Source organism: Crocodylus porosus, unplaced genomic scaffold (genome assembly GCF_001723895.1).
Source record: "Crocodylus porosus isolate Cpor-Errol unplaced genomic scaffold, CroPor_comp1, whole genome shotgun sequence".
NCBI lineage: Eukaryota > Metazoa > Chordata > Crocodylia > Crocodylidae > Crocodylus > Crocodylus porosus.
The window spans coordinates 6307689-6318117 of record NW_017728907.1 but is presented as its reverse complement, the minus strand read 5'-3'; the positions used below and the strand labels follow the sequence as shown (position 1 = coordinate 6318117).

General features: G+C 49.3%; 1 protein-coding gene across 1 annotated transcript in view; it reads right to left on the bottom strand.

Annotated features, from left to right (window-relative positions):
* The window catches only part of ASPM (abnormal spindle microtubule assembly), a 68029-nt gene that overhangs the window by 54178 nt on the left and 3422 nt on the right, over window positions 1–10429 (bottom strand). The window contains exon 2 of the mRNA XM_019530569.1: window positions 10205–10423. Within this exon, the coding sequence (XP_019386114.1) occupies window positions 10205–10423 (219 nt within the window). The remainder of the gene's footprint in view (window positions 1–10204; window positions 10424–10429) is intronic.

The window sequence follows — 10429 nt, the reverse complement described above, 5'->3', positions numbered from 1 at the left end:
TTTTGATCTTTTGTCTTCTCCCTCTGACCCTATTTGCAAATATATACCTTTTGTCTCACCAACAATGTGTGCCTAAGGATTTGTTATTCAATGAGCCTCCAAAGAAAACGAACCGAGAGAGAGTTTTTTTACCTCAAACTCTTGTGTGAAGGTCTGAAGGGGTCAATTATGGGCAATTCCCCTGTGAACACAGAGGAAAGAACATGTTGGCCCAGGAGGTCCCTTTGAGTTCTACTTTCCTAAGGTATTCATTAATTGCACATACTTCCAAATTCATCACAGCAGGCACTTGGCACCTCAACAAGACTCATGTTTATAGGAAAGTATGGCCAGAAGGGATCTCAATTGTTATCTAGTCCCTCTTCCTGCCCATGATCAGCCCTGACAGACAACAGATGACAAAAAACAAAAGCATCCACCTTTCCTAATGCCTAGGAAAGTCTTTTTAATATAATATTGAAAATCATTGCTAATAGAGCACAATGCTTGACTACCTTCAGCTGATACAGAGAACAATTGATTGCTGTCCTCTTTTTGACAACCTTTCACATTTTGGAAACTCTGTCAGTTCCTCCCATTTAGTTCTCTCTCTTCTATAAACAACAAGCCTAATGCCTTCAACTGATCCTTCCAGGTAATTTTTTCTAAGCCACTTATTCTTGCTGCTCCCCTTCAGATAATCTCCAGTATGCTCACAAATCTCTTATATTGTACTGGTCAAAACTGAAAAATAAAACCCAGCAGAGGCCTCACCAGTACCTAGAGCAAATGAATTACCTCCCAAGTCTTATGTTTGATGCATCAGGTTGCAGAGATGGAACTGAAATGTTTCCAGTAAAACACGCTTGGAAATGTTTAAAAAAAACAGTTCATCCAAGGGACACACATACAGCACCTATTCACGAATATTTCAAAACACTACAGCATCCCCTAGCACCAACCAAAATCCCATAACCAAATAAATAAATTCTCCAACTCTAAAGAGGTAGATAACAATCAACAATTTTAAAATAAATAAATAAATTGATTTTTTAAAATTTAAATTGGATTTTTTCATTTGATTGTATTACTTTATTTTTTAAGATGCTTAAAAAATAAACCTATATAAAGATGGTTTTAATTTAAAGCTCAAAGATAGCATGGAACAGGGATTATAACTTCTAATTATATACTGTTTGAGACAATATATTCATGTAACCCTTTTAGAAAAGTTTTATAAATGGGTCATAACAGGCCATGTACTATATTAGGGGCCCAATCTTATGGAGTTCCCAGAGGCTCCTCTATAGATTAGTAACGACTAAAGAAAACCACTCTACTCAGTGGGACTCAGTGCTCAGTCTAGATCTAGAAGATCCCATTAAGCATCTCTGTGATGCTTCGTTTCAGTTCTCACACTGTGGATTTGTCTCCAGAGCTAACATCCTGACAGATGTCAGAAAACAAACCTTATTACCTACCCATCAGCCCTCTTGTCTCTGCAAGTTTTGTGTACAGTTCAATCCCTTACCTCTCTCTAAAAGTGCAAAGTTTAAAGAAGTTAACGAATAAAGGATATCAACCAACAAGAACGCACTTTTTGTAGAAAACAATGATTAAACTGAGGCTTCCTGACTAGTGATTTAAATCAATTTGATTTAAATCAAATCCACCCCAACTCTAAATTCCTCAAACCTCTCCTGGCAGAAGCAGTGGCTCCCTCACGAGTTAGCAGGAGTCTTGGGGGAGAGAAGCGTTGGCTCAGGCAGCAGCGATGGTCCCAGCAGGGAGTACAAGGGACCCTGTAGCTGGATAGTTGACAGGCTGTCCACTTGCTCTCCCACCCCAGCAAACATACCAAGAAGTGAAATGATCCAGGAGTCATCTCATTTAAAGAGATACTGTCAGATGCCTTCAGCTGCTTTTGGAACATTTCCAAGAGCATGTATTTGTACAGCTGGGCCTTTGAAATGTTTCACTTCTTCTTACACTGTCTGCACCCTCTATTAATAAAAGGCCAGACTGACATGTAATTGGTTTTTTATTTGGGGGGGGGGGTTAATAAAAGCATAACTCTTGAATCATTTTCTTCTTATGCTCCACTATAATCCCCAGTCTCTCTACTAAAGTAACGCCACCTAGCCAGTTACTTCAGTGTATTTATCAAAATCATCTCCATTTTGTATCTATTTCTTTGGCTAGAAGGAAGATGCCTTTTTATTGCATTTGATTTCAAATCATTTCTCAAGATCACTGAGAACTGTAATCCTGTCTTCTGAGCCCCTGCACTCCCTCCCATCTGACGCAAGTACTTCATGTCTAGGCATAAGTGCATAATTCACCTAAAATCTATAATCTAAACTACTAATCTGGGGGGGGGGGTTTGCTTACTGCTTACACAGTAACAATTATCAGTTATCTGCAAATCAACTAAACACCTAAATTTTTAATGCATGGGAACACTTCAGATGTTATTAACAGCCATATTCAACTTAACAGCTTAATTCAATGCTTCATGTTGGCAACGGATCAGCATTCACCTCGTACCAACTGTCAGTACCTGGTCCGCACCAGGGAAATTAATGATCCTCCTAGCAAACTGAACTCTGAGAACTTTTCAAGGAATCATGGTGTTACTGCCACCAACCACCCAGAGCTGCTTCACCACTTTATATGGAAGTCACACCTCCAAAAACTCAAAGCACCCCTAAGAAAGTGCTACTTGTGAACTTTCACTCATTACTGGATTACAGAAAACAACAGAGCAACTTATTAGGCATAAAGAACTCCAACAGACCAAAGAAAAATCACAGTGTTTGCTGGCACTGTGGGTTCCCTGTTAGAAATCTCTGGGCTTAAGCTGCTGTCATATGCACACCATAGTGGTGGCATCAATGCGCGAGGCACCAAGATGGCGAGCCCCGCCCTCCTTCCCACAACCATCACAAAAGGGTAAAACAAACTCTGCCATACCACTACTTTCGTTATCAGAGTGTCACCAATATAGGTGAGGTCAGCCAGTCTGCAATGCCAAATAAGGCCTGAACACAGAACCCTGAGAAGTGACGTGAGCCGGACTCGCATTAACCGTCCCATAGAGAGCTAAACAACCCTTCTAACCCCCGCCGTTCCAGTCCCTTGCACTGCGATCGGACAGCAGAGTGACATGGCGTCATGAACAGGATTCACAGATCCGCTAGTCGCTGTCTGCCCCTGGGGTCGAGGCTGCTGTACCACTGACGATAATACAGAACTTTGGGCGCATATGAGTTACCACTCTGCAAGCCTGGCTCCAAAAGACTGTCAAGGGTACTTGACTCTAAAGAAGGGTCAAAAGAAATGGGTCTTCAAGGGGTCACCAGCTGCTCTTGGCTGTCTACTCTCAGACCCCAAGACCCTGTTCCACCCAAATGATGAAGGGCACACTGTGTCCTTGAAGAAAGTTAAGGGGTATGGGACAGGAGACCCGACCCCCGCGCAGACATGGGCCAGAGGTCTGCGACATCTAAAAGATCTAGGAGCTCCCATACCGTTCAATAATTTCCGTTGCCCACCTGTAAAAGAACGCTCAAGGGGGTACGAAATGGCCGGGGATCTCATCAGCGACCTGGAGACGCATGGAAAAACCACGCACAAATGGACTGGTCCAACCTGGAACAAACATAAGTGTCTGGGTATCCTCTACCAACACTTTGTAAATCCCGTGCGCTCATATTCTGATCTTGAGTCGCAGTTTTGTGCAGCAGTACAGCAAGCCACAGATACAGAAAAAGAGGAAGTGCCTCCAGCAGAGAAGACACAGCCACCGAAGGCTGCACCTCCCATGCTGTCCGCCCCACCTCCACCATACGGGGGCCAGGACGTAGAGCCATCAAAAGGGGCTCCGCCTAGCCTCTACCCAGAACTACCTCCCCCGCCAGACTTGTCGCAACTGGTCACGGCCCTCCTGATCAGCACCACTAAGGTCACGGCTGGGTTAGATGGGCACCCGGTAACAACGACCTCCTGGCGAAGCAGGTCCCGGGCAGAGATCCATGACCTAATCACTTCCACCACACACCATCCAGGGGAACCGCCGCTAGTCTGACTGGGCCGGATGGTTATAGACTATGGTTACAACCGAGTCGATCTAGAAGAAACCACCATGATGTTACGCAATCCCATCCGGACGTCCGGACTGGGGGGGAGTGAACGCTGCGGTCCATAATCACGATTGGCCAATACCCCTGCTGGCACTGGTGATCATGGCGCTATCAATGACACCACACACGGTCCACGAGGGGCCCCGGTCTACAGCAAGCCGGGGACGGGACTCATTAGCCAACTATATCGTAGGTTTCAGTTACTACCGTTGGGACCTGACCATGAATCCACGGGAACAACTCACGGCTGCCCAAGTGCACGGAGTGCACCCCCAGCAGTACCTTAATGACCTGGGTTCAGTCCCAATACTCATGGCAGGGGTTACCGCTGCCTGCGACCTCTACTGGCCCAACGATCCCACTTCCCGCCTGTGGCTTCATACTTTCTGCGGACAAGCCAGAGGCTATCCACAAACTGCCAGTGGACCCCCCATTGAGCAGGCCCACTCTATCTGTAATGGCTGCCTAGCCAGATAACTTTGACCGCAGTTCACACAACCGCCCGCATGACCACGCCTGGCACCAGGGCCAGGAAAGCGAGCCCCAAGGACCACCACAGCGGATGCCAAGGAAGTGGGCCATGTTTGCGTTCATCCTAAACCAAAGAGGGATGAGCAAGCATCAGATACACCGCCTAGATCAAGACACCCAAGAGAAGCTTGCATCAGCCCTAGGATTCCATTGGCATGACAACAGAGGAGGTCTAAGAAAAAGAGCGACGCATCCAAAAATAACATGAAGCGGCCGCGAGCTCCGAAGCCCGACCCGGAGACGAGCAGCCGTGTGCTTCCCTATGGAATCACCACCCGACTGAACCAAAGACCATACCCACTTTGCACCACATGCCTCTCGACACGGGCGCACAAGTCAATGTCATCCCCCCCTCCTTACCTCATACACGCACAGGAGCAACCGTCTTCATTCAGGGACTAAACGCAACAAAGTGTTCTGGTGGTCAAAGTATTAGTTTCACTGTTTAAGCCACTCAGGGCAGCGGCCAAACCTTTGCGAGACATCCTGGGGAGTCAAGTACTGCTGGATGTGAACGGAACATGACATCTACACCTCCAAGGACCCGTATTGCAAGCACTCCCCACAGAAGAACAATCGCCGATCCCGTTCACTGTAAATGCCCCAGCACATCGGCTGGAGCCGCTTCATTCAAATCCTTGGAAATTTCGCCCTATTCCAATGAAAGGGCTCTTAAAAGCCAACCTAGGCAAACTGCTGAAATCTCTTCTCACACAAGACCGGCTAGAAATAATTACTCAATCTAAATACCTGTCACCAGGATGGGGCATCACTAAGCCAACGGACCCCTCCCAAGCCAGGCTTGTTGTGGACTACCGAGTGGCAAACAGCTGCATCAAACTGCTTGCCACCCTAGCAGTGATGTCCATCAGCCAGCCAACGTACGCCTGCACTCGCAATTGCGGGCCTGCACCATCAACTTAAAGGACATGTTCTTTTCCGTCCCCATAACAGATGACAAAGGCCTTCTTAACATGTGTGTTGGCAGAGTTATGTACAAGTGGAAAGTATGCCCTCAAGGCTACCAAAACTCCCCCGCAGCAGCGACAGGGGTATTAAGCCCGGTCCTAAAGAGCGTAGTCCCTCTGAACCCTGTGCAGATTCATTCTTACATAGATGACATCCTCGTAAATCAGCCCCAACTCTACTGCCGTGCAAGAAACAACTGAGCAAGTCTCCTGCGCCCTCACTTAAGCTGAATGGACCATCAACATGAAAAAGTCCATGAAAAAACCCAGCCAACAGTTCACCTTTCTGGGAATCACATTCACCTCCAAAGGAATTTCGATCGAAAAACCGGACCAATTATCTTGTTGGAGGGAGCGACGACCTACGACAAAGAAACAATTTCAAGAACTCCTAGGTTAGCTGATGTGGGTCCACCACTTCATCCCCTTGCATCTACACCCCTTCATCCAACACCTCCAGAAGAAGACGTGCGGCAACTCCTGGCATCCCTGTTTCTGGGACAGGTCAGACGAAAGGAAGTTTGACGAGCTCCTCGAGTTTTTCTGCAACCCACCAACACTCCAGTTTCTCCCCAACCAAAACGCTGCAGATCAAGTACGTGTGGTCGGACAATCAACCGTCCCTGGTGGTGTGCAATGCCGAAGGTCACCCCGTGTACTACAACTTCACAGGTATTGCCGGTGAACAACACCAGTACAGACTAGGCCTAGCTTGTCTAGCCGTCCGACTTGCAGAACCCTTCTCGGCGCAACAAGGGTTGATTCTTGGCCCAAGTGCAGAAACCATCCCAGCACTCAACCCAAACAGGCCCTCCACTTACTTCAATGGACTCTTAACGACCTGGGCCAAGTTAGTCAACAAAACCCATGCAAAGTGAAGCCACTGGCAGTTTAAGGAGGACCCTCACCCAGGAACCACGTATCAGGATCGTATCCTCCTGTACGGAACAACCCAATCAGCACGGCTGGCCTCAGATGGATCTACAAAGGGCTCACAGAAGTATGGAGCGACGTGTCAAGCATGCAACTGGATGGAGATCCAACATGTAGGCTACAACACCAATGCCCAAGCACTAGTGCTAATGGGGTTCCTGTGTGTACTTCAACACATTTTGACTGCCCATAACCCAAGCCGTGCATCATTGCCATTGACTCTGAATACATCTACAAAATGTGTACCGGTGGCAGAACTCCCACCGCACACGTTCCGCTGTGGGCCGCCATCCTCGACCTAGTTGAAAGCCTCCACCCTGCTCCTTTGATCAAGCACACCCAATCTCACTGCCCTGATACGGACCCCGTTTATGCACACTTGGACACAAAACTCCAAGCTGCCCCAGCCAGTGTTCTCGAGCAGAGCCCGACCTCATCTGATCACCTCATTCAATGGCTACATGAGTTCTGGGGGCACCCAGGAGCAGCAAAAGCCCAATGACGGTGGCGCCGTTTAGGAGGCGAACCAACAGAAGCACAAGCCCATCAGTGGGTAGCCGCTATCCATCGGTGTGCGGCCTGTCAGGCCAATAAACCCACCGCCTCCAAGCGCCATGAGAAGAGAGCACTTGACTCATCACACTTTAGCCCCAGAAAAACTTGGCAAGTCGACCGCGTCGGCCCTCTCCCAGGTGCAAAGAGCCACCCAAAGGGTGTAGTAGCTGTTGACCTTGGGACCCGCAACACAGCATGTGTTCCCCTCAGGCGCACTACAGCCAAGGATGTGCAAGGCGCCCTTCAGCAAATCATCCAGTGGTGGGGAGAGCCAACCAAAATCCAAACTGACAGAGGCCCCCCGTTCACTAGTAAACTGCTAGACTGGTTTGCCTCGGTACGCAGCATTGTGCTCCACACACACCTACAATACCACCTAGAGAGCAATGGTGTAGTTGAAAGGGCCATAGGGGTGCTCAAACAAGCGCTCCGCATAACGGGAGGGGGTAGTTATAAGGGGTGGGAGAGACGCCTCCCTGAGGTTTTAACCAACCTCAATTCCAACAAACCACACTGGATGGTAAAGCCCCTTATGCCATCAAACCCCTGGAAACCCGTGTATGCTAAGGGAAATCTTGCATGGCTTATGATCCCCAAGGGGCCCCAACCCTCGACCCCGGTAGAGGCCACTGTCCTCAAGACCGCTACATACCCCAATACATACTGGTGCAACGGCCCTACAGCCTGCATTTTAACTCATTACAACTGGCTACATCGGCAAGAAAAACATTTGTCATAGCTTCTTGTTTTGCAGGAAAGACCAGAGTTCGAGAGTAATGCATTCCTCACCACCCTTGCCATCCTCTCGCCCAATTGTGCGGGCAACACGACTCAACATAACGGGACGTTTGTTGCCTGTATCCAAGCTCCGAGGGGGTCCGCAGACCTAACGCTTTCCTTTGCCCCCTTCATTCTAAATTCCACTGACGCAGAGAAATGGGCAAACTCAGCCACATGTCCCACGTCCTGCCCAGAGTCGCTAGATGGAATCCAGTTAAACCTTAGGAGGCATCTATGACAACTCTGCCCCTCGCCTGTCCCTTAACCCACATGAGAACTTTGCGGACTGTTGCCTGCGATTCCACGTCGACGTTTCAACCTCACCGATGTTTTAGAAGGAATAGACATCGCTTTCAACCTCACGCGCCAAGCTCGCAACGTAGGGTCAAACCTCGACTGGATGTTCAGCTGGCTCGACATGTTCGGCCTTGGACACTTGAAGAAACTAGCACTAACCGCCCTGATTATTTGCACAATAGGTATTGGCATTTGTTGTTTGTTCTGTTTTTTCTTACAGTGGCTAAAGTCACGCCTAATTCGCCTATCTGCTTTTGTATATACAAGCTGACCAAAATAACTGAGGCCATACAAGCGCCATATAACGAAAGTGAATATGACGCTATGGTGTAGAAACAGTCAACCCTTGCTGCCTCACACAAGGGGGCATGTCATACACACACCATAGTGGTGGCATCGATGTGCGAGGCACCAAGATGGCGAGCCCCGCCCTCCTTCCCGCAACCATCACAAAAGGGTAAAACAAACGCTGCCATACCACTACTTTCGTTATTAGAGCGTCACCAACATAGGTGAGGTCAGCCAGTCTGCAATGCCAAATAAGGCCTGAACACAGAACCCTGAGAAGTGATAGGTGAAAACAGCCAGCTCACCATTGAGCGCATCACCTGAGTGATATAAGGGAGCGCACAGCCGCACCCAAGCGAGGTCATTCATCGCCCACTTCGATTATCACAAGGGACGCTAGCCTGATCACCTTACTTCCGCCTCCCGTTCGCGATTAGCAACCGCCGAACGCCACTTCATTGCCCCGACATGATTAGCAGTCTACTTCTCTGCATTTCGTTTCTCTCCTCAATGCTCACTATGAGTAAATAAACCTCTACCTTCAACTACTCTCCGCCTCTGTGACTATCACCTCACCACCTCCTATCGGGCAACGTGAGCTGGACTTGCGTTAACCGTCCCATAGAGAGCTAAACGACCCTTCTAACCCTGCCGTTCCGGTTCCTTGCACTGCGATCGGACAGCAGCGTGACAGCTGCAAGCCACACAAACAACAGTGAAGGGTATTTGTGCCTGAAAGCTTGCGAAAAGGAATTTTTTCAACTATTTACATTGTCTAATAAAAAGATCACATCTTACTCAAAGAACCTTGCCTGCCTGTGTCATTAGACCAATAGGGCTATAACCAACACCCCCAAATCATGCAGGGTATACTTAAAAGGCTTTTTTATTATTAGTTACAATATATTTTGTGTTCCAGGTCAAATCACTTCCAAATCATATCCATTGATCAGAATCCAAATGTTCCAAAAACCATATTGCTTGAGGCAGGCAGAATGCAATTATTCTAAACACCACATAAGGCACTACAACCCACGGGCATCCTCCGTCCCAGGCAGCATGGCCAAGCCCAGAAGTCTTGGGATTTGGATGCCCCCACTTGATCTTAGTCCACAAGAGACCAAGTCACTCTCAGCAACACCCTCAAAGAGAATCACTGGCTTCACTGGCAGGACAGGCTTGAAGCCCTTAATTTTAAGGTTTCTAGAGCAGACGCATCAATTCCCAGGGGAGCCCTGGAAGCACAGGAAGCTTTGAAAAACAGAGCCCCCAGCACAGCCCAGGCTCTGGGAGGCAAGCTCTTCCTAGACCAACCCTTTCCAGCCCAAGGCACTAACATTAATACAAATTTGCCGTGGCACACCTGTTAAGGTATCCCCCATCCTCAATTGTAGCCCACTGCCTGGCAAAACTCCGTGGCACACCTGTTCATTTCTGATGGCGCACTGCTTGGGAAACACTGTCCTAGACTTCAGGGATGCTGTTAGGGCGAGTACGGGGCGGAGGCCACTCCTCCGAGCTCATGTAGCCCCCAGCACCAAGTCTTCGTTCAGCAGGCCCGGGCCGAGGCCGGGTGCCAGCGGCCCCTCCTTTAGGCTGTCGCCTCTTGAGTCCCCCAGGCTGCATGTGGGGCGCAAGGGTACGAACACCTCCCGCCGTTCCCCGCATCCAAGCCACGGTCCCTACACGAGATCCCCCCTGCCCTCCCTCAGCCACCGCCCACTGGCCCACCTGCACGAGGAAGCGGCGGCGCTCCAGACTGAAGCCGCGGGCCGGCGGCGGGAAGCGGTCCACGGCCAAGTCGGCCGCCGCCGCATCGGGGTTGTCAACGCCCAGCAGCCGTACGCGGGACTCGCCGAGGCGGACGCGCCCGAAACTGAGGAAGGGTGGGCGCGAGAAGTGGCTGAGCGTCAGCACGGCGGGGGGCTCCTCCTCGTCCTCGTCCTCCGCCTCGCC